Source organism: Chionomys nivalis, chromosome 4 (assembly GCF_950005125.1).
Source record: "Chionomys nivalis chromosome 4, mChiNiv1.1, whole genome shotgun sequence".
In the NCBI taxonomy this organism is placed as follows: Eukaryota; Metazoa; Chordata; class Mammalia; order Rodentia; family Cricetidae; genus Chionomys; species Chionomys nivalis.
The window spans coordinates 74,507,948-74,532,627 of NC_080089.1; the positions used below are offsets into that span (position 1 = coordinate 74,507,948).

Here is a 24,680-nt window from a genome sequence, read left to right on the forward strand (position 1 = left end):
TTGACTTTGGTAACACAAGAACAGATGTGAAGTTTTCTGCACAATGCTGAAGTTGCTATCAGTTTAAAACAGAACATTACCATCAATATTTTAAACAAGTCCTATGGTAACTGCGAAGAAAATGCCTACAGAAGAAACATACAAACACACACGCATACACAAACATGCACAAAGTCATCAAAACAAGGAAAGTAGGGAAAATACAAAAGTTATAGATAAATTAAGATTCCAATGAGTTTTTAAAATCTATATACTATATACAAGGCTCGTGTATCAGTCAAGATGCATCTTACCACGGCCTAACTGGCCTGTAACAGCCGGCTTTGACCTTGGGGCAATCCTCTCACTCCTGCTTTCCAAGTGATGGAATTACAGGCAGGTACACCACCACACCAGGCATTCCAAGAATCATGTAAGAATGGGAGCTGGGGATGTAGTTCAAATGTACTTGCTTCATATGCACAGGCCCTGGGTTCAATCCCCAATATTACCTAAAACAGGCACAGTGGCTCATGCCTGTAACCCCCACACTTGGAAGGCAGAGGCAGGAAAATCAGAGGTTCAAGGTCAGCCTGGTCAAGACTACTTGAGACCCTGTCTCAAACAAAATGAACAAGAAATACCCAGCCTGGATCCCTACAAAGCAAGCATGTTTTATATCGTTATCACCATCCTCTTCCTCTGAGGGCTTTAAAAGATCAGATCATTAATGGAAATCCACCCACTACTGATGCTAGGTTGACACTCAGGAGCAAGTTCCCCAAGGAGAAAGACACCTTGGCTTCCCTCAGATGGGAACATTTTACTTACAGACATACGCTCATGCAGGCCAGGTTCGCCTTCCACTCCTCATCCTCCTGCTACCACCTACTGAATGCTGGGTCTGGGGATCAATTTCTAAACAGAGGTGATCTACTGAGAAGTCTCTGCAAGGTTCAACACTTCCTCAGGCTGTAAGAGCTCTGTAAGATTTATTCCATTTGGATGTGTGAAAGTACATTAGCAAGAAGTTTTTGTTAGACAAACACTCCCCCCCCCCACCCCGGTTTCTTATTTTGGTTAGGGATGACTAAGCTTTTGACCCTATGAACGTTGGGCGTGCACTCAGCCTGCAGACTGGACACACCTGGTGTTAACTTCTCTCAAGAGTGAAGCAGGAGTAGCACCTGCTGTCCGACTTGTCTGTTTCCTTCATAGGCTAACCGAAGAGACGCACAGGATTCAGCAAAACAGGTGAAATAAGTCTAAAAGATTGGAAAGCAACACGCTACATTTAATCTAATTTTATTCATGCTTGCCTAGGGACGGGGAATAGATCATTCAATAAAAACATACGGTAAAAACGGGGGTGGGGGAGGCTTATCATGTACAATGTTTAAACTACAATAATGATGTACCTTAATTACTTCCATGCACACAAGTCTAACATTACAAGTTTTTAAAAAATAAACACAATTAAGACTTCTAGGAGCATTTTATAATAAATTCCTAATTTTTCTTTGTAGATAGATCAAGCACCTCCAAAATACAGATTCCTATACACAGTGAGTACTTTACTTAACGTACATGGACAGCCTCAGGGCAAGCTGACTTTTTATCATCAGCTTGGCAGGCAACAAACCATAGTGCCAAATGGAAAAAAGGGCAGTTGCAAATAAACTTAAAACTAAGTTAACTTTTATAATTAAATACAGAAAATATACTGATTTGCTAAAAATAAATAAGATGTGATGTATGTAACCCTTCACTATAAAGAATGAACACCAGGACATGTATAATGGTGAACGGGTCTCAATGGTTTACTACGGTAAACGCTGGCTAGATAGAGTGCATATGCCGTGGAGCACTATGGGTGGTTTATGTTTCGCCACATACTTTTGTTACCTTGAGGTAGATAACACATGTGTACCAAATTCGGCATTCGTTTTCAGTTGCTGCTGGTATCATGTGTCTTAAGAAATGTGTACAGTATGAAAAGCTTGAAAATACTAATGAATGAAAAACGTTTCAGGAAAAATAGATCTTTTCATGCAATTATGTACAGTCTCACTGTGTAAGTTTCAAGGCAAGGTTTTGTTTCCCATAAAGCAGTCACTGGTCTATGAGAATGTCTATTCACCCTAGCGCATCTTCTCTCCTCCTGCACTGCATTGTTTTGCTCTATTCTTTGTGTATGTGTGTGTGCAAATGACATGCCAGTTCAAATGAAAACTAACTCACATGTAGAAAAAGTCTGCATTTTACAAACTGAGAACTAAGAAAAAAATCCTTGCAAATTAATGACACCTTCTGATTCAAGTAAAAAAATGACTTCAAACATTAGTGATAAAAAGACACAACACATTCCATGAAGAACAAAGAAATGTCTGCTGAGTGTTTAGTTCAGGTGTTTCAGGATGCTACTGTATGTCTTGTGAGGGATCTGAGGGGACGATTTCATAGCGGAAGGTGTTAACGTGGCCTGGATGGACTTGAGTGGGGACCCCACTGGACTGTGGAACTGCGGGGTGCTTATGGACTCTAGCTGCTTGCTCAGGAGGATCTCCCCACTGCCGTTCAGAAGCCCTGCCTCACGTCCTCTCTCCCCACGCTTCCCTTCCTCGACTGGCTCAGTTTCTAGCATTTCAGAATCTTCCTTCCTGCTGAAGAACTTGTCCAAATAGCTGGTGTATGTGTTCTCCTTCTCCACGTGCTCATCCTTCCTGACCTCACAACAGAACTGACTGATGAGGAAGCACTCCTCCCCACTGCTCACAAACTGGCTGTCCCAAGAGGACTGATACAACGCCTCCAGCTGAGCCAGATTAGCCATTCCCTTCTCTTGCTTCTCTCGACTCACTGACTTGGATATCAAGCTTTTCAATTCTAGCTGGGACACTGAGCTGTTCAAGTCATTTAACTTGTCAATGACGTCAGCAGGCTCCCGCTGGGAACTGAGCTGTATAGTCCCTGCAATGAAGGAGTCAAAGTCAAAGCCCTGGCTCTTCTCCCTTTCCTTCTCAGCCAGCTGCTGGGATGCTTCCTCCAGCGCTATCTGTGCTTTGACCAATCCGTTCCTCTCACACTTTGACTTGCCTTTCTTATCGGATTTTTCTTTACTTTGCTCTTTCCAGTTGGAAAGATCTATAATAAGTTTGGGCTCATAGTAATGGTTAACTTCACTCTCCCTCCACACCAAGTTATCTAGATATGATGACGACCTTGTTTTGTAGTTACAGGTGTGGCTACACTCCAGATCACAGTACTTGTTCTCATGGTGATCTGGGTACTGCCAGCAAGGCTCGGCAGAGTAGCTAGTGTCAAAAGCGGGATCCTCCAGATACTTCTCTCGGTCTCCATCCAAGTATTTTCGAGGATCAACTTGAACTTCTTCTTCATCGGTGACATCAGACAGAGCTCTTGGGTCAAGCTGAACCTCATCAATATCAAAGTTGTTATGAATAGGCCAGTCATGCTCTGAGAACTGACAGTCGTGATACCTGAAGGAAACACAGGCATTACTCCCTGTGGTGATTTCACTTTCAAATGCAGTATGTGCTCTGTGGAGTACTGAGTGCTTTCTGTTTGCCTTAGTTTTAAGAGCAAGTCCCACTATATAGCCAGGCTGACCTCACACGTGTACTCCCCAATACTGGATTAGCGGTGGATGCTGCCACACCCAGCTCTGAATGTAATGTGTGTGTGGGGGGTAAACACAAGAGAAAGCCAGAAGCACTCCCTCCCACCAGAATCTACCGTTTCCACTTGGGAGCTGTGCTACTAATTAAAACACCAGAACGCAGCATTCGGTGACTGCCAACGGAGTATCAAATTTCATAAGGAAGTTTATGGCTTCCACCTTAAGCAAGCTGGGTTGCCACTTCTCGCCCCCTTTGCTCTCTATTCTCACCCACAGGTGATAATCTAGGAGGCTGGTACACCTGTAGTTTTATTTTAGTTTCACATTAACACTTTATGCCAAGTCGGTACATCTAACTGTGAGCAGGTATTTACCAGTCTTGTCTGCATTGGTAACAAGTTACTGAGTAAGGGGAGGCTTCCTGAAATCTGCCACCATCCGTGTGTGCTGTTTCTGCTTGTTGACACAGCCCAGCAGGGCACTACATCACACCCAAAGGGAAGCAGACTGACACACCAACAGAGGCTGGAGAACGGGAAGGAGTCAAGAGATGTCAAAGTAGCTGGGTCTATGAGAACTGTATTTAGGGGACAGAAAGTGACAGTAAGCAGAGGGAAGCACACCGACATTGAAGAGGAGAAAACACTTAACTACTTCTGTTTCATCTGGCACGGTCAAGACAGGGTATTTCCCTACAGCCTGGGTGGCATCTACCTCTCCAGCCTCCAGACAGATGTCACTAGGTTCAGCTTAACTATTTCTTTCCAAACAAACATGAAAACTTAAATCTCACTTGTCATTCTCAGTCCTGGCTCTATACCAAATCCCTGAAGACCTTGCCTGTACTGGGTTGTTCCAGGCTACCATCCCACTCCTCCGGGCTAGCAGGACTGTACAGCTACACACCTCCAGAAAGCCAGTCAGGAATATAGAGACACAAAGGAGGCTGAGGAAAGCAGCACCTAGAGAGGATGCTACCCATTCTGCTCACAGCACACAGCCCAGAGAAGCCCTCTCACTGAACCTGTTCTAAGCTTTTATGTCATCTGGAAAAAAATTCAGCTGTCACAGGTACAGAAGAATTGAAGACTCTATTCTGACATTGAGTCACCTTACCAGGTAATGTTGAGTCTTGAGATCCAGGAAAAAGTGCATATTTATCTTTATCCTCATGATGAAAAAACATTGGGTGTGTAATTAAAATGGTTTTTAAAAAATTGAATGACTTAGCCAGATAGTGGTGGAACACACCTTTAATCCCAGCACTCAAGAGACAGACAGGTGGATCTCTGAATTCAAGATCAGCCTGATCTACAAGAGTTAGTTTCAGGACTAACTATACAGAGAAACCCTTCTCAGAAAGCAAAAACAAACAAAAAACTGAATGACTTTATAAAATTAGTTGTAAATATTCAGATTTTCAACCAGCTTACAATTTTAATTAGCACACTTTCATGACTGCTCTCATCATTTCCTCACCAGGACCCAGTGCTGATTCCACAGAGACTTAACACAAAGCCGAAAGGCATCCTTATTAAAATGCTAAGACAGCCATAAACATAAGCACACAGCATACAGCATATGGTGCATTAAAAATAAATGTTTTCTAACTTAGGATGAGCTTACCTTTCCCAGTTATAAATGTGACTGTGTGTTTCATCCATAAGCAGAATATCATCAACTTCGTCCTCTATGTGGAAAGGATGGCTTGAAATGGGCTCATCCGTTGGGAAGGAGTAGATGCTCATGTACGGGTGGGAAAGCGCTTCCTCGGCTGTCAGCCGGTCCATGGGGCTGAACGTCAGAATCTGCTCCAGGAAATCCAGTGCTAAGGGAAAGAAGAAAGGTTTACAGCCTGTCCGTCTGAAAAACACAAACTGAAAAATGCTACTTTCATTTAATACATGTTTAGGTAAGCATGGTGGTGTACATTTTGGTGCTGGGATAGGGCTTTTTCAAAACAGGGTTTCTCTGTGTAGCCCTGGCTGTCTTAGAACTCACTTTGAGGACCAGGGTGGCCTTGAACTAAGAGATCCGCCTGCCTCCCAAGTACTGGGATGAAAGGGGTGCATCTCTGACTATCACGTGTGTGTACATACTCAGTGTGATGTTAGGGGTCAAACAGAAGGCCTGAGCACGCTAAGCAAGTGATCTACCACTGAGCCAAACTCAGATTTAAGTATTTTTCCCTTTCCTCAAGAGAAGGTTACTTTATTACAGAGAACTACAAAAGCGGAAGATTTTTGATCAAATATGTTACTCCGCTGAGATGAGAAATGAATAGAAACTTCAAGACTGTACAAACTCTTACATCTAGTACTTCTTGCTCCCAATAGTAATTCACAAATTCTTACATGTTTTGTTCATTTGGATTAATACGTGGGCAAACATTATTTTACTTTCTTCCTTGCCATAAAGATCTCTGCCTTCTCCTGACCCAATCCTTCTATCTAAATTTAGGCCAGGGAGTAAAGATGCTTGCTGCCAGCCTGACAACCCACTCTTCTTACAAGCGGTCCTGTGACTTCCACATGTATGCCTTTGCACATACTCTCCTCTGACCTCCACATGTGTGCCTTTACACACACATTAAACTTTTTAAAGATTCAAGTGGTTGTTTGCTTTTATTTTAGAATATGGAGATCTGTGTGTGACATGCATGCCTGATGCCCATGGAGGTCAGAAGAAAAGGTATCAGATCTCTTGGAAGTATCAGTTGTAAGTCATTATGTGGGTGCTGGAAATTGAGCACTGGGAAACAGTCAGTGCTATTAACCACTAAGCCATCTCTACAGCTCCATAAAATTATTTTAATACAAAAAATGAGTCATATTCACAAATGCCTGATTAGTGTGTAACACTCACAGAACTAAATTACAGCTAATTGAGAACCAGTCATTCGATATGCTTACCCACAGTTAAATGGGAAGATTAAATTGGAAAACGGGTTTAGAATTGGGGGATGGGTTTTTCTAAACTTCTAGAAAGCAAAGAAATATACTATAGTCCAAGGGCCAGGTCAAAAAAGGAATGCCAGAGTTAAAGGCCTGGGTCCACCTTAAAGTCCTACAGACTCTGGGAAAAGAGGCTCAAGCCTCCGTACTCCAGGGACGTGACAGTTAAGTCACTACCTTACCTTCTCGACTAATTCCCGGAAGCAGCTGAGTTAGCGGTTTGTGTGGCTCAGTCATGTCGTTTCTAATGTAAACTGGAATCACACTGAGAAGCTCCTGGCGATCTTCCTCATGCACAACAGGAATAGATTCTAAGATCAGCTGCATCTGTTCAAGTTCATGTGCACCTGAGTGAAATCCAGACACCAGAGTGTAAACAAATCACCCACAGTGCCCACTTTCCCAGAAATAAGTACATCCACAGATTCTCTGAGAATCTTCCCTTCCACAGGTCAACACCTCTCTTGCACTGAGTCTGAGCTGTCCTTGATGACCTGTTTTTAGCATGAGGCTGAAATGACAGTGTATAAGTTCTGAGGAAAATCACAAGGTAGTTCATGCTTATGGTCAGCTCATTCTTTTAAATAAAGGTGTCTTACTATTCAATTAGTAAATAAAAAATTCTTCACCAAATGATTCAGGGACAACTGGACCATCCACAGGCAAAGCAATAAAATTAGACCCCTGCCCTCACATCATACACACAAACCAACCCAAAACAAATTCTGATCTAAATGTAAACAGCTAAAACTATAAAATGCTTCGAAGAAAACATGGAAGCAAATATTGTACAGAATTGTGTTAGCATAGCATATCTGAGAAACCAAAGATGGATTGGTTGGCCTTCAGCAGAACTAATGTTCTGTGCTTCAAACAACACTGCACACAGCATGGGAGAAAATAGAAATTATATCCGATAGACTCCATGTCCACAGTATATAAAGAATTCTTAAAAATGCAAATGATAATTCAAAGAAAAGCAAACAAATGATTTGGATATTCTACAAAAAAGATTGCAACGGCCAATAAGTCTGGGCATGGTGGCTCACACTTGTAATTCTAGCAGCCATGAGGCTGAGGCAGGAGGACTGCCTCAGGAGTTCAAGGCTAATGAGTTACAGTGTAAGACCTATACTAACAGGGGGCTGGAGAGATGGCTCAAAGGTTAAGAGCACTGATTGTTCTTCCCAAGGTCCTGAGTTCAATTCCCAGCAACCACATGGTGGCTCACAGCCATCTATAATGAGATCTGGTGCCCTCTTCTGGCATGCAGGCCTACATGCAGACCAAACATTGTACACATAATAAATAAATCTTTAAAAAAAAAAAAAAAAACTATACTAACAGAGGCCAGTAAGCACCTTGAGCTATCCTTTTTTCACACCACCAGGATGACCGCACTCAAAGACAGCAGCGCTCTAAAGTGCTGGTGACAATGTAAACAGGACTGGGGAATGTACAACACACAGCTGCTTTAAGAAACTGATCTCCAAAAATTTAGCCTAAATTACCACGTGTCACCTACCTGCCTTATGCCTAGGCATGGATGGATACCCAAGAGAACTGAATACATGCTCATATAAAAATCAGTACATAAGCGTTCATGGCAGCATTGTTCATAAGGGCCAAAAAGTAAAACTCAAAACATTCACCAACTGATGAATGGAAAAACAAGGCCCTATATTCATACAGGGAATAGCATCTGGCATATGCCAACACTGATATGTACTACATGAATGAACCACAAACATTGCCATAAGAAAGCAGCTTGTCACAGACCCTGGTACATGGTTTCATCCATGGGAAATGTCTATCTAAAAGGGGCAATCCATAGAAAGAGAATGAGTGGGTGCAGGAGCTGGGGAAAGGGATAACTATGGTCAGAGGGTCATTTTCAGAAGGAGATGCTCGAGAATCAGATATAACCCCATACATCTATGAACATATCCCACTACACAATTTTCTGCAGTGCTTGGTTTTGAACCAGAGGCTCTATGAATGCTAGGCAGATACTCTAAAATCAAGCCACATCTCCAGCTGAAACACACCCTTTAAATGGGGGAACTGTATGGTATGTAAACTAGGTTTGTTTTTCTTAAAACATATTGGCTTTTTCCTTGGTCTTTTAAGGGATAAGAGTTTCCACACTGTGAGGGCACTCCTACTGTCCAAAAGAAACCTGCAGAAGGGAACAACAGTAAACTTACCAGGAAATGGCTAATTTAACTCAGATATGACTTACCACAGACCTCCAACCAAGAGTATGGATCCACAAAACACTGAAGTTTAGAAATAAGCCGGCACATAATAGAACACTAGAGTTCTAACTAGATGCTAGAGCAATTTAATGAATCTGTGAACACATTTTCTCATTTCTTAAGTAATATAAACACTGTTATCTTTGCATTTGAATATTCCAAACTATATTAAGTTCTTTGAAATCTTACAGAACCTTGCCTTAGAGATAAATACAAAATGACTTCTGGTCCACTTTTCCCCACATAATACTGACCTGCAAAGAGGGTTTTACCAGTCAGCATTTCAGCAAAGATGCAGCCTGCAGCCCACATGTCAATGGCTTTAGTATAATTATTAGGAGAAAGTAAAAGTCGTGGAGATCTGTACCATTTGGTAACCAATCCTTCAGAAAGATGACCCTGGAAAAGAAACACCAAACAGACTTCAATTTCCCTTACTTTAGGGGTGGGAGGGGTAAAGATTCATCCCCCAAAAGAGCCATAAAATCAATTACTGTTGATTTCTAAGCCCATTTTCAAAGCTCTTACCAGCTAGAGACCGCCACATTCCCTTAGAGATGGATATGCCACCCCTCTGATGACAAAACGTGCAGAACAAAATACACCATAAGGCCTTGATGCCAACTCTAGGCCAAGTTCAACTTGTTTCAGAAGAGAAACAAGTTCTCAATCCAAGTTTTTTTTTTTTTAAATATTTATTTATTACATATACAATATTCTGTCTATATGTATTCCTGCAGGCCAGAAGAGGGCACCAGACCTTATTACAGATGGTTGTGAGCCACCATGTGGTTGCTGGGAATTGAACTCAGGACCTTTGGAAGAGCAGGCAATGCTCTTAACCGCTGAGCCATCTCTCCAGCCCTCAATCCAAGTTTTAACATAATTAAGGAGCAGACATGCTTCGGATCAGAAGGAAAGGTGGGGGAGAGAGCCGCAGCTCCTAGTTATCACACTGATTCCCCCACCACCACCACACCCAACTCCTAACCAATGTCCACACGACCTTGCTCCACCCTCAGAACAATACAGAGACACTCAATGTACTGGTGGATATTGTTTTGCAGGTCAGAGCACTGAACAGATCGTGGGTCTGCTTAAGGACACACCTAGGTGAGTCCAGGGACGCCAAGTAAAGGTCTGGGTGTGCCTCCTTTCAGTGCTCAGCGGGGACTCGACCTCTATGTTAAAAGTTGTTTATTAATCTATGTGGGTGAGGGAGGGGGGAGGGGAGCCAGCAACCACACACCACAATGCAAGTGTTGAGGTAAGAGAAGAGCTTGGAAGAATCCACCTCTTCTACAGTGTAGGTTCCAGGGACTGAACTAAGTTATTAGGCTTGCTGTAAGGAACCTTTTTGTTGAGAAATCTCATAGCCCCCCCCCCCCTTTTTTACTAATAGAGTGAAGATAACCAGTTAAGACAACACACATGGATGAAGATTTGTTTCAGACATGGGCTATGGAATGCCAAGAAATAGGACTTGCTCTCAGGGGTTCTTTGTCACCAAATCAGTTCTACTTTTTACTTTATTGAGACAAAGTTTCATTATGTAGCCCTAGTTGGCCTAGAACTAGATGTGTAAGCCAGAGTGGCCTTGACTTACAATGCTTCCTGAGCACTGGGATTAAAGGTATACACAACCATTCCCAGCTCACTTTTATATTTTTTTCACTTTTATATTTTAAACATCAAGATTCTACCTGAGATTACAATTTAAAATCAAAAGGCCCGAGTTCTCCTTGGAAGACACTATTAAGTTCTTATGTGGAAAAAAGTTGCTTATAAAGGAAGCTGCTATGAATATATAAATATTATACTTTGAGATAACTAAATAAGAACTTCAATTACAATAAATAACTCCATATGGCAGCACATACTTGGAATTCCAGTATTTAGGAGGCTGCAGATAGTGAGTTTGAGGTTAGTCTAGGCTATACACTAGAGTCCAAGGCAGCCTGATTAAATAGCAAGACCCAGTCACAAAAAAAAAAAAAAAAAAAAAAAAAAAAAAAAGGCCAGGCTGTGGTAGCACTACCCTTTAGTTCCAGCACTCAGGAGGCAAAGATAGGTGCAACTCTGTGCGTTTGAGGCTAGCCTTGTCTTTCAGAGCTAGTTCCAGTTCAGCCAAAACTACACAAAGAAACCCTGTCTCAAAGACCAAACAAACCAAGTCACACACTTCAAAACTCCACTACTAACACACAGCCATGCACTTTGAGAAAGTTATACGTAACTAGGATTCCACTTGACCTTCGGTTCAAACCCTGGAAATTATAAATGAAAGCAGACCTGCACCAGAAAAAGACACAGCAGCTGAGAGGCTGGGTGGAGACAGCTTTCCACGTACCTTATGGGAATAATGAGGATCCATGATCCGTGCCAGACCAAAGTCACCTATCTTCAGCACCAAGTCTTCAGTGTTAATGAAGAGATTAGCTGGCTTGAGATCTCTGTGCAGTACGTTTGCAGAATGGATATACTTGAGCCCACGTAGCAGCTGATACATGAAAAGCCTGGCATGTTCTTCCAGTAAAGGGCCCTGCTCTAGCACGTTCGCCAAGTCTGTCTCCATGTATTCCTGAACAATGTAGACGCTGTTCAGCTCTGTGAGAGAGCCCACATCGTCTGTTAACTGGCTTCCACTGGGACCAAGAATTTCAAACACTTTCACAATGTTATCATGGTCAAGTCTTCTAATAATTTTGATTTCACGGAGAGCATGTTTGACGCTCTGGGGATCAGTGAGGACAATTTTCTTGATGGCTACTCTTTTGTCACAGTCATTGTCGACAGCGGAAAAAACCAAGCCATTGCCTCCACAGCCCAACGGTTTTAAGTCCATGTACCTAGAGCCCAGATCAAAACCATGAATGTTCATAAGACTTTCAAATTTCTCTGCCATTTTGAAACCCTTACAATCGCCTTTTCCTTTCAAATTGTTGAACTTGTGTAAACAAGGAAGAAAACTGGCATCAAAAGGAAAGATCTCTCAAAAAGGGAGAAAAACAATTCCGTTTCCACAGCACGATGGTTTCTTGATGTTCATTGCAGACGGACGCCAACCAGGCCCGCTGAGTTCCCCTCAGACTTAAAGCTCAAAAATCTCTATTCATACTGAGAATTAAAAAGATTGCAGTGCTCATAGTTCAAGGAAGGGCAGCAACTCTGCAGACATTTAAAGAAACACTCAAGAAACTCAAACGGAATGAAATGACATACTATGCACTCAGATATACTATGCTAACTGACTTAACATGGGACAAAACTGTGAATAAATATGCACCCGGCAGGCCTCCGTGGACATCCTCTCACAGTGCAGATACATTCAGTGTTGGACTGGTCCTGAGCAGCATCCTAAGGCGCTGGAAAGCACTAGTTCCCTTTGCTTCCTCTTCCTCTGTTGCTGTTTTTCAACAGGAAGCCCTGGTGACGTTGGCTGACAGGTATCTTTTGTTAGTGATCAGGTGGCTCCAGCTCACCACAATCACAGTCAAAGCTACCGTCCATCTTACTCTGCTACAACCTGGGATGAAAAGAAGAGGAGAAAAATCACTAAAGGAAACACCTCGTATCTGTGCAATGGCATGGCAGTGGGGCATTTAGCAGGGAAGGACTATAGCAAGAATGGTGGCACCTGCCTATAATCTGGGGAGCTTGAGGTAAGAAGATTGTTTGGGAGTTCCAGGACAGCCTGCGCTATGGAGTACCTCCATCTCTGTCTTGTCTGTCTCTCTATCCATTCATCACACACTTAGCCAAGTGGTAAGTTTCCTAGACCTCACAGCATCGAATTCTCTGGAATAGGCTCATCAGGTTGGCATTTCAGTGAGCAAGGGACTTGATGTACAAACATTGAGACCTAGGTTCAAATCCTCAGGCCCATGTAAAAAACTTGTAGCCCAGCATTGTGTGCAGAAGTCGGGAGGGCCACTGGACCCTGTTTCAGGGGCAGAAGTCAAGGATAGAGCAGGATACCAGACATCCTCTTCTGGCCTCTGAATGCACACAAGCATCTGTTTCCACACACAGGTGCACAAATACAACACATGAAATGCCAACTGGTATGGGAAACTTCATAATATTTTTATAGAACTTTTTACAAGTAAAGCTCATTTAAAAGGGAAGATTTTAGTAGCACTTTTCTTAGTTGGAGCATTGTATTATTATCTATGTCAGTATCCAGTAAGCAAAGTCCAGCAGCACAGGATGAATTGCAGAACACGTCTTAAGCTGGTCAAAGAGTGAGTGTAGGCAGCTGGCTCAGGAGACCAACACTGCTGGCTGCCAGAGAAATCCGACTATCTTAACATTTCCAACTAGAAGAACTTTGGGGTGGGGTTGGTTGCCTACATGCACGTATGTGTATGCCAGCATGACCGCTTTTACAAGAACGCTGAGGAGCATCAGCCCTCATGCTTGATGGCAGGCTCTTTACTCACACTATCTCCAGGCCCTAGGAAACACTTTAGTATTCAATTAACATCAAGTCTGAGGAGAAATGCAAAAAAGAAAAACAACAGAATATTGATACAGTATTGGTGGAAGTTTAAACTAGTAAAAGAAAGCAGGGCAGGGTGGTGCACGCTTGTAAGACAGAGGCAGATGGATCTCTTCTGAGTTCAAAGTCAGTCTCACTAAAATAGCAAGTTCAGTCCAGCCAGGGCTACAAAGTGATAAGACTGTCTCAGAAAATAAATACAACAGTAAAAGAACTTAAAGGTAATGTGGCAGAAACACAAGAAGGAGAGAATGAACGAGTAACATGTCCTTGGCCCCAACTATTTTTCCTTCAGGTAAGTTCTTAGAGAAATGCTTGCTAATAAACATACAAATGCTTTCTTTTTATGTTGTTGGTGTTTTTTTTTTTTTGTTCATTTGTGTTTTGGGGGGCAACGCCCCCATTCTATAGAAACTGGGTTTTCTGTTCTAACGCTGGTCTGACTGTACCACAAAAGATGTAACGTGCACGTTTACATCTGAGGTACAGCCTTACAGGTAGAGCTAGTTCTGCCATGCACACACACTTGCAAGCAATGCAGCAGCTTCTCAGGGTAAAGTACCCTTCCATCCCACCCCAGCCTGTCCACAGTGACAGCCTCTCAAAGTGGCTTCTGCAGAGTCAAGTGAGCAGTCTGAGCTAACTGGAACTCAGCCAGCTGCTTTGGGAAGGGACAGGTTGAGCGGTACTCTGTACCCTAAGCCTGGCACAATGGGGCTGGCATCAAATTCACTCTTGTCTGTGATCATGCCTCAGACTCCAGTTACTGAGTTCTCAGGGCACAGAAGGCCACAAGCCTAGCTACCTGCTCACAGGCTTGCTGACAAAGCCCTTGTTCCTCAGGAAAAGTGGCCCAAAGGTGTTCTTTCAGGACCTCGATCTCAAGAAGGCCAGTGGTGCAACCCAGTATTGGATAAATCATCTCAGGAAGCTAAAAAAAGACTTAGCATAGCAGGCTTGTTTCATACAGTATCAGTAACTATTCAGCTACCCTTCATCCCAACTCTGTCTTCTGGCCAAGACTTTAGAGGAGATGGGGATCCCAGCACTTGGGAGGCAGAGGCAGGTGGATCTCAGTGAATTAGAAGCTGGTGTGGTCTACCAAGCAAGTTCCAGGACAGCCAAGACTGTTATACAGAAAACCGTGTCTTGAAAAACTTCAAAAAGGGGCTGGAGAGATGGCTCAGAGCTTAAGAGCATTGCCTGCTCTTCCAAAGGTCCTGAGTTCAATTCCCAGCAACCACATGGTGGCTCACAACCATCTGTAATGAGGTCTGGTGCCCTCTTCTGGCCTTCAGGCATACACGCAGACAGAATATTGTATACATAATAAATAAATATTTAAAAAAAAAAAAGAAAAAAAGAAAAACTTAAAAAAAAAAGGTCTTATTATGTAGCTCTGTTGTCCTGAACTCACTAGGTAGACCAGGCTGGTTTTGAACTCACTCCGTGCTGGGATTAAAGTTCTGTACATCCACACCTGGTTCAAGACTTTCTGAGATGCCACACTGACCTAAGATTAAAGAAACATTGGAACAAATACAGGACCATGAAACATCTGAGCAACTCTTCTCCAGTTACCTAAGTACTGCCGTCAGATTTCTGTGGCCATCAGGACAGGTCAGATAGCCCCCAACTGGCGACTTAAGTCACAACAGAGCTGTTATGAAGACACTACCTTTACCATTGATACTCAGTGTACCAAAGGATCTACATGAGCATCTACACCTCTATTCCCCATGATGCATTTACCAACTGATTACAGACCCAAGCAGGTCACACAGTCTCTCAGACACACCCACAGGAATTGAGGAAGTGCTACCCTAACCAGGACCCAGAAACAGAGAGCCACATTACAGCTCTAAGAGTCTCGGTCTGTTCTTTTTCATCAGGAAGAGTCCTGAATGCTCACTGTGGGCCAGCACTGTCTTCAGGCATTAAGGTGTAATAGAAACAAGAGAAACAACCTGTTTCCAGTCCTGACTCAGAAGCCCTGAGTCTGAGCACTTCCTCCTGCTCACTGTTTCCTACTTCCCTTCCCCTCTCTTCCAGCATTCTCATGTTCCCCAGGGTGATCGACACCATCTCTCTCCACTAGGTGGCTGGCTGCTTTAAATCAAAAGGTGTGAGACTAAGCAGCTTACTAGCATTTTCTGAGCACAGAATCTGGCAGTTACTAGGTGCCCTGTAAACTGTAGTGAATGAATAAACAGCACACCCAATACACCTCCTATTTTTCCAGAACCAGACTAGCCTAGTCACTGGAGAGCATCTGTGAAGATGCCACTCCAGCCTTTCCCCTTCCAGGCACTCCTTCCCCACAGCAAAGAGCAGCTGGTGGGGGGGGGGGGCAACCTGTTTCAAGCCCTGGGAGGGCCAAAGCAAGAGCAGTCAGCTGTGTTACACTCCCCCTTTCCTGTGTGGGGGTGGAAGGATGGTCTACCAGGGAGCTGTGCTCTGGGGAACCGCGGGAGCAGTCTCTGTGATCACTCTGTGATCCACACACAGTGATCTAGCAGGGTTTAGGGCACTTAGGCCACACTCTACAAACTACAGGTGAGACTGACCAGGGACAGGAGCTTACAAAACTTAGAATCAGTGGCTGACTCACAAGCTGGTATTCCCAACTACTCAGGGGGCTGAGGCAGGAGGCTCAGTAGTTCAAGGTCAGTTTGAGCAAGGAAACCTGTCTCAAAACATCTGAAAAAGGACTGGAAGTATGGGTCTGTAGCAGAACCCTTGCCAAGCACTCAAGAAGTCCTAAAGTCGATTCCCATCCTTCACTTCAGTTCTGGGGGAGGGGGGCTCTAACATGTTTTTCTCACCTCCAGTCACCATACACAAATGTGGGGCACATACATATTCAGGCAAAACACTCATATACATAAATAAAACTCTAAAAATAAATTTATTAAAATGTCAAGCCTTGAGCTGGAGAGATGGCTCAGAGGTTAAGAGCACTGACTGCTCTTCCAGAGGTTCTGAGTTCAATTCCCAGCAACCACATGGTGGTGCAGATCCATCTGTAATGAGATCTGGTGCCCTCTTCTGGCAGGCATGCATGCAGGCAGAACACCGTATACATAGTAAATAAATAAATCTTAAAAAAAAAAAAAAAAAAAAGTCAGACCTTGCCAGGTGGTGGTAACACACACCTTTAACTCCAGCACTCAGGAGGCAGACAGGCAGATCTCTGTGGGTTTGAGGCCCGCTTGGTCTACAGAGCTAGTTCCAGGACAGAACAGCCAGAGCTACATAGAGAAAGAAACCCTGACTCAAAAAAAAAAAAAAAAAAAAAAAAGACCATGGAATTTTTCACTGACAGGATTAAGGAGAACTCAGACTCTCAAGATCAGTTTCATGGCTGCATGTGAACTCATCCTCACATCCCACTCACCAGCCCTTTTCGACTGGTGTTCAGTGAGTACAAAAGACTGGAGGTAAGTCAGGGGCAGTGTGACACACCTGTAATCCCAGCTCTCAGGGAGCACTGAAAGGATGATGGCTGCAAGTCTGAGGCCGCCAGGTTTTCATGTAGAGACTGTTTCCAAAATAAAAGGGCTAGGAAACCCACCATTCCCAAAGCAGCTGCCCTCTGAAAGTGGGGCCAAGACAGGAAGCTGAGATAAATGCCTATGCAGCATTCTGCATCTTCAGAATAACAAGTTCATATTCTTCTAAGGCTGAGCCAAGGAAACACAGGGCCACACTGGAAAGCAAGAGAAAAGCTCCTGCAGTCAGCAATGGAGCCAGAAGTCAGGCTGGAAGCAGAAAACTCCAAGGTCTGGGAAATTAATGGAACTTCAGAAATACAGGTCAGAACATCTTCAAAATCAACTAAAACTAAACCATCAACTGACAAATGAATTCACACCAAACCAGTCTGTCTCTGTCTCTGTCTCTGTCTCTCTCTCTCTCACACACACACATACACACACACACACACACACACGGACAGCTTTTAAAGTCAATCAGAAGAAAGGAAGCATGTACCAGGGAAGAAAAGGAAGACTGAGGGCTGGTCATCACTAGGAAGAACATCAGCAGCCTGGAAGAAAGGCAGAGAAATGAGGCTGTCACCAGAGAAGAATGTGAGACTGTATAGAGCACACTACATTTCACATTCTACAATATGCTGCCCCACAGGGTAGCCATAGCCACAGACGGTGACTGAGTAACTCAAATATGACTGACTCCACCAAAGAATTCATTCATTCATTCATTCATTTTCTGGCACTAGGGATTAAACTCTGAGCCTTGTGCATGCTAGGCAAGCATTTTATCATAGCTGCACCCCATCTCCATCAATTAAAGGGGAATGCCTTTACACCCAGCACTGGGGAGCCAGAAACAGATCAGATCTCTGTGAGCTGCAGGCCTGGTCTACATAGTGACTTCCAGAACATTAAGGACTAAAGAGACCTTGTATCAAAAATAACAAGAGTTGTTTTTTTGGTTATAGGTACAGCTCAAAGATAAATTGCTTACCATGTACAAGGCCTTTTGTACAATTCTACAGCACACTGGCATATTTTTAAAAAACTTCTAACATTCAAAAAGGTGAAAGTCATGATGCAGATAAAAAGCCTTAGGAACCCGAGAAGGAATCAAGAACATAGGGGCAGGAATGGGGGAGGGGTGATAGACAGACTAGGCAGAGCATGCATTAAACCTGGTGAGAACCAAAACTCAGGGTCTCATACAGAAGAACACAGGAGCCAAGCAGAAGGAAGGGACATAACTCATAATTTATCTGCATCTATTACGTGCCAGGCATTTTCTAAGTGACAAATAGCTCATCTTACAAAGAGCCCAGATGCTCCCAATGGTGAGGTGATCTCATTAGGTCACATGGATAGTAAAGACAGGATCTGGGCACATCAGTCTGATTCTGGAGTCACAATCTTCCCATTGCATATGGTTGGTGTGACTTTTGCAGAGCAATGACCAAAATTCCCCAAAACAAGCTAAAAGGAGGAACTATTTATTTTGACTCAATTTTTTTTTTTTTTAATTTTGACTCAATTTTAAAATGTCATTCCAAGATGGCGTGCAAAACATGGCTGAGCAGGGGGCACATGGAGACTGAGTATAGTCTGGGGCCAGGACAGGGCATAACACCAAGGCCATGCCCCTAATGACCTACTTCAAAGGCGCCACCTCCCACTTTTAAACAGTTCCCCCAAATGCCATCAAATTACAAGTCCATAAAGGGATTAAAGCCACTGATCAAACCAGAACCATCATGGACATACCAGTGGCCTCCTAGTCATCTCCTAATCTAATTAAATTGACAAGACTACGCACATCTGAAGAGAGCTAAAGACCTCTCCGTTCTACACCTGGAAATAAGTACTCAGCAGGTTCTACCGATAGTTACCTCCAGAACCAGCAAACCTGGAGGGCTAGGCCAACACTGGACATAACTCACAAGAGTTAATTCCTTTGTATTATTTTTGATACACGTGAAAGAAACAGGAAGAAATGTGCATGCATTCTTGCAATTTAGATTGGCTTTATTGAACAGGAAATTGGCACCACTGTCTAACAGTCAAAAGAATATTATCCAAGCATAAAGTTAGTAAAAAACCTACCATCTCTTCAATTTGTACATAAAGAGGGAAGAATTATCAAATTGAGACTCATTATTAAGTTGAGGATAATTTCAAATTTAGTAAAACAAAAACAAAAAAAAAACCTCCATTAGGCTAGAGTATAGCTCAGTTGATAGACTGTGCCTAACATACAGGAGGCCCAAGCCTCCATCTCCAGCAACACAGAAACCAAGAGTAGAGACGCATATCTGTAATCTCAGATGGAAAGAGGAGATCTAGGCCAGCCTTGGAGGCCACCTGGGTTACTTACTATCTAAGGCCCTGCCACAAAATTCGAAACAGAAAGCTAAAAGTGATTTCACACATCCCTAATCCCAACAGAGGCAGGTGGATCTCAGTGAGTTCAAGGCCAACCTGGCCTACAGATGGAGTAGGACAACCAAGGCTACACAGAGAAATCCTGTTTCAAAAATCAATCAAATAAATGAATAAATAACAGATTAAATTCAATTTCTCAGGGGCCATTGGTCAAATACTTAATCATCATCACTCTGGTTCGCTGAGACCTCACTGGTCAGCACAAAACAGAGCACTCCCTCATCACACAAGCTCTACCCAACAGTGATTACAGTCTCAACTTTACACTCACGTTTCTCAGGAGGGTCAGGGGAAAACAACTCACAAGACCTGGGTTTTCCAAACCAGTTGCTAACCAGCTGAGGATCACTTCAGTCTCTCTCAGCCAAATGGATGTGCATTCAATCACAATATTGCTAATGTGTGTAGCTTCTAATTCACTGGGTCCCAATGAGCCAGCTCCCAAGTATTATGGTCTTAGATCATACTGGGCCTCAGTTTACTTAACATTTGCTCAGTCAAATGATGTAGCTGGAGCAAAATGCTCATGCCACTCTTTCAAACACTCACACGTACTTTTTTGGTTGCAGAGGCAGATTTCCTTGAAGTAAATGTTAAAGTTCTTACATCTTAAAGCATTTTTTTTTTTTTTTTTTTTTTGGTTTTTCGAGACAGGGTTTCTCTGTAGCTTTGGAGCCTGTCCTGGAACTCCCTTTGTAGACCAGACCAGACTGGCCTCGAACTCACAGAGATCCGCCTACCTCTGCCTCCCAAGTGCTGGGATTAAAGGCGTGTGCCACCACCGCCCGGCCATCTTAAAGCATTTTTATTTATTCCTTTTGTGTGTAAGACCTGTGCATCTGAACGCAATTGTTGCAACATGCATGCAGAGGTCAGAGGACAACTCTGCAGTCAGTCCTCTCACCGCACAAGACTTGCTGAGCTCCATCTCAGGTCAACAGGCTCCTACAGCAAGCAAAGAACCTGCTGAGCCATCTCACCAGAGCAACATTCTAACAATTCTTTTTCCTTGCCTTTTCCTTTCATTTCTTGAGACAGGCTTTCTCTGTGTAGCATTGGCTATCCTGGAACTCGCTCTGTAGACCAGGCTGGCCTCGAACTCACAGAGATCTGCCTGCCACTGCCTCCCCAGGTGCTGGGGTTAAAGCACAAAACAAAACACACACACAGCTCAAACAACAAACTCTAGCAGCCAGGCATGGTGTCACATGCTTGTAATTTCATGAGGTTAGGCAGAAGGATTAAGACATTTGTGGCAAGCCTGGGCTATGCAGGGAGCCATCTCAACAAAACTGGGAGGGGTGCCTTTCAGGAGGACATACTACATTTCCCAAACACAATTCAGAGAGAAATTCATAGAGCCATGGGCACCTTACCGGCATCAGCTCATAGGAGTAGCTCCCTGGCAAGAAGCCATGGGGTATAGTAACGTCATTTTTATGTTTGTAAAGTCTTAATACTAAGCAATAAAACTGACCAAGACCTTGATATTGCAGGCAGGTTATAGTGTAAGAGTCCACAAGACAGCCTGCTGGAGCCAGCAGAGGACTGCCAACAACAAAGTGACTATAGAGGCATCTTCCTGGTTTCACGGGAGCCTTGACGTAACACAGGCTCACAGGAGCAATGCAAATACGGAACTAGAGAGCAGTGCTGAGAACTCCCCAACTCACAAAGCAACACCTTACAGAAAGCTTGTTCTTAACTCCTGATTTCTGTCCAACCATTAATAACCTGCATTTAAAAGGCCCACACGCTCAACTTCTAAGGAATGTGATGCTCTGAAAATCCCAATCCTTTTACATTTTTATTTTTGTTTCCTTTAGTAGACAACATTAAGTATGAATTAATCTTTGATGCAATTTCAAAATGTCTCCAAAGATTTAATTCAAATCCACAACACAACTTATTGTACAGTAAACTTCCCAAATAACTTTCAGAAAACAAACAGTATAGAGAAACAAACAAATGGGCGAGGAGATTTTTATTTATTTATTTCTTCACTTAGGAAACAATGTCTTCAATCTGTCTTGTTTTTCCTCAAAAAAAATTTTTAGGCAGGTCTCACTTCATGGCTCTGGCTCCATGTAAACTGGTCTGTCCCAAACTCACAGTCCTGCTGGGTTCTGCCTAAGGAGGAGGACTTTAAATGTGAGCACACCCCCCACACACACCTGCTTCAATCTTATTTTAAGCCAATTTGTTAAACGCTGGCCATGAAATATGTCCAAATGTCTATTTTATCACCAAGCTTCAGCTTAAGTCCTAAATCTGGAACTATTCACTCGGTTTATCTCTTTTAAGTGCTTCTAACAATGCTGGTTTCAACTTGTCTTTATTAAAATAGAACGTTCCCGGGGCCAGAGTGGTGGCTCAGCACGTACAAGCACTAACTACTCTTCCAGAGGACCCAGGTTTGATTCCTTGCACCCATATAGCAGCTCACTGCCCTCTGAAATTCCAATGCCAGGAGATTCAGTGCCGCCTTCTGGCTTGTGAGGGCAAATGGTTCATAGACACTCAAGCAAGCAAAACATCCATACCGACAAATAATAAAAACTTTAAAATACAGAAAATGCACAAACATCACAAGAAAGCACTATGTATGTTTAACAGCTCCTACTAAACTCTGGTGGTATTTGTACAACACTCAAACCAGTACCTTCTAGATACTATAAAGATAACTTTTACATAATCAATGAAAACCAGTCAATTTCCATCAAGACTATAATGTTCTGTCTGTTCTTTATAATAACTTGCTAACAAAATCTCTCTCAATAGTAGCCAAAGGCCTTTTGGTATCAAACATTTAATTTCAGCAACAAGCCAGCAATCGCCTTTATCTTTTCGCTCAACCAATGTTATACAATTGTACGAGCAGGGTACTGAATATCCTTTTAAAAGGCAACTTAAGAAGCCATTACTTTTTTCTTGGGGAGGGGACTATTCTTCAGAGAAAAGAAAACTAAGCCATGGGCAGCAACGCTTTTAGCCTCTCATTTTTAAAGAAAGCAAGCAAGCCACGTAGTAGCGGCAGTGGGCAGGGTGAGTCATCAGCCAGCTCGAAACTTGCAACAGTTCTTCTGAGCCTCCTCCCACCCGACCCCCAGCCCCTGCACAAGGTCCCCTGAGTCAGCAAGCCTTACTAGCTGGTCAGTTAGGAATTCTCACGGTGCCTACATGAACTTATGTAAAACGCTGCAGCGTTTTTAGAGCTCGCACTAGTCTTTAAAACGGTTGCCTTTTCTATTGCAAAATTAAACGTTCTTCGAGTCAGTCTTCTCCGGATTCCTTTTTAATCGCAGAAAGTGGGCAGGCTACTTTTAATCCTTTTTTGCAAATGACTAAATTCCAAAATAGCCTCACATAGAAAACTAATTTTAAACAGTTTTTTTTCATTTCCAAGGTCTTTTTTTTTTCTGAACAGTAATACTGAAGTGTCAGAATAGTCTGCTCAAATCTGGCAAGCTTCGGAGATGACAATTATTGATTAGGACATCAGTAAGCAAGGCTTATGATGTAGCTAGATTAATATAACATATATGTTCAAGCACCTTACAAACAGGATTTTACCTACAAGCTAAAGATATTTTTCTTCCACCCAATTCAAAATTATTTCCAAACACCAAAACCTGTCGTTTCTAAGAAAACTCTAAAGCTGAGGATAATGGTGCACACGTGTTAAGCCCAGCAGGAAGCTGAGGCAGGAGAATGTTTCTCAAAGCCCAGCTGGGACTAGGCGAGACCAGCTCAACAAACAAACAAGAAAATCCCTTTGGGGGCCGGGCCCTATTTAGACCCTACATTCTTCTTTACTCAAATCATTCTTTCCAACTCAGTTCTCCAATGTTAAAGAGATAGAACGTGAAAAACCAGAATTTTACCAAAATAAACACGCTAGAATAACCAACAATTAGGAAATTATTCTGAAGCTGGCTGCTCTTCGTTTGATAGCCTGTGAATGTTTTTTCCCCTATCATCGGTAGCCATAAAAAGTTAATACTGAGACTATCTCGGGACTCTTCGCAACGAACACGGGCTGTTCAAATGCAGTATGGAGACCTCCTAACTCCCCCCTTACCAGGTCCTTCCATACTTTCAAGCCGCAAAAAGGTAAAACACGGAAGCAATCTAAAGGAGCCTGCAGCTCGCAGCTCGCCCAGGCACCTGAGCCGGAGAGCCCACGCCAGGCAGGAACAAAAGGCGGCCGAAAGCCCACCGCTCTACACAACTCCCAAGACGGATTAAAACAAGCTCCAAGTGAGGAGGCCTGTAGCCGGTAACGTACGTTTTCATCGGGGTTGTTTTTCCGGATCACACCTTAACGTCCGGAAAGGTGTCAGGAGCCCTGGCTCAGACCGGTCGCCGGCACCTCGTGGACCGCCAGACACAAACTTGGGCGGACTTAGGGGCTGGAGCAGAGAGCTACGCAACGTGCTCCGAGACTTTGCCCGGCCTGAGTCAGCTGAGGCCGAGTCACCCGGGCGGGCCGGGGGAGGAGACAGGAGAGCGTTAGGGAGGCAGCGAGCCAGGAAGGCAAGCCTCCACTGCCTCAAGCGCTCCTGGACCACCGCCCTCGCCTGAGAGCTGGCGGGGACTCGAACCCGCGGAGCCGACGCGGGCGGCGGGGACTCGAACCCGCACAACACAGCCCGGCGCGGGCGGCGGAGCCGGCCTGCTAAAGCCCGCAGCCGGCTGCCCAGCGAGGGGCGTGCCGGGTGGGAGGGGCGCTCCGGCCGCGCCGCCAGCCCCACGCGGGGACCCGGCCCTCGCAGCTGGCCGCGCCGCCCGGGCCGAGCGGGCACACGGAACAAAAGCGCCTTTGTTGAGCGGCGGCCGCCCGGAGGGTCACACACAATGGACGCGGGAGCCGGCGCCGCCGCCGGGCCCTCCGCCGTTCCCTCCCGCGCCGGCCCGCACACGGACACAAACACAGACACACTCACGGGACTCCTCCGACTCATCGAGAGTGTGCGGGGCCCGCGGACAGCCCCCAGGGTCGGCTCAGGTCTCCGGCTGTGCTGGCGGCAGCGGCGTCTCCGAGGCTCTCGCTTTGCCGCAGTCGCCGCCATGTAACCCCGACCCGCGAGAGAGGGCGCGGAGAGGAGGCGGGGCCTCGCGGAGGCACGCCCCTTCACGTCACAGGCTCACTCCACGGCGGCCCCGCCCCCGCCGGCCGGGAGTCGCACGCGCTGGAATTTCCAACGCCCGTGACTACGCGCGCCGCGGGGGCGGCGGGAGCTGCACGCGGCCTGCTGGCGGGTATGCCCCGGCCTCAGCTGAACCACAGCCCAGGGGTGTCTCACCAAGTGTCCTGGCACGGTGAGCTGTGAACGGCAGCCGGACCCCCTGGCTGTTGGGAGGAAGAGGCCGAGCGCAAACAAGCTAGGCCAGGTGCTGAGCAGATCACCTCTG

General features: G+C 44.4%; 1 protein-coding gene across 2 annotated transcripts; it reads right to left on the bottom strand.

The window, feature by feature from the left end:
* Positions 1-1,282: 1,282 nt before the first annotated feature.
* Mapk6 (mitogen-activated protein kinase 6) lies at positions 1,283-24,354 on the bottom strand. 2 transcript variants are annotated; one of them, XM_057768169.1, is made up of 6 exons: positions 24,212-24,354; positions 11,182-12,357; positions 9,086-9,230; positions 6,756-6,920; positions 5,246-5,447; positions 1,283-3,479 (listed from the first exon to the last, which is right to left on the bottom strand). In XM_057768169.1, the coding sequence occupies exons 2-6, from the start codon at positions 11,734-11,736 to the stop codon at positions 2,378-2,380; spliced, it is 2,169 nt and encodes a 722-aa protein (XP_057624152.1). In that variant the 5' UTR covers positions 11,737-12,357; positions 24,212-24,354; the 3' UTR covers positions 1,283-2,377. The 2 variants fall into 2 exon arrangements, with proteins under 2 accessions (XP_057624152.1, XP_057624153.1); XM_057768170.1 differs by lacking the exon at positions 24,212-24,354 and adding an exon at positions 23,554-23,700.
* Positions 24,355-24,680: the final 326 nt, after the last annotated feature.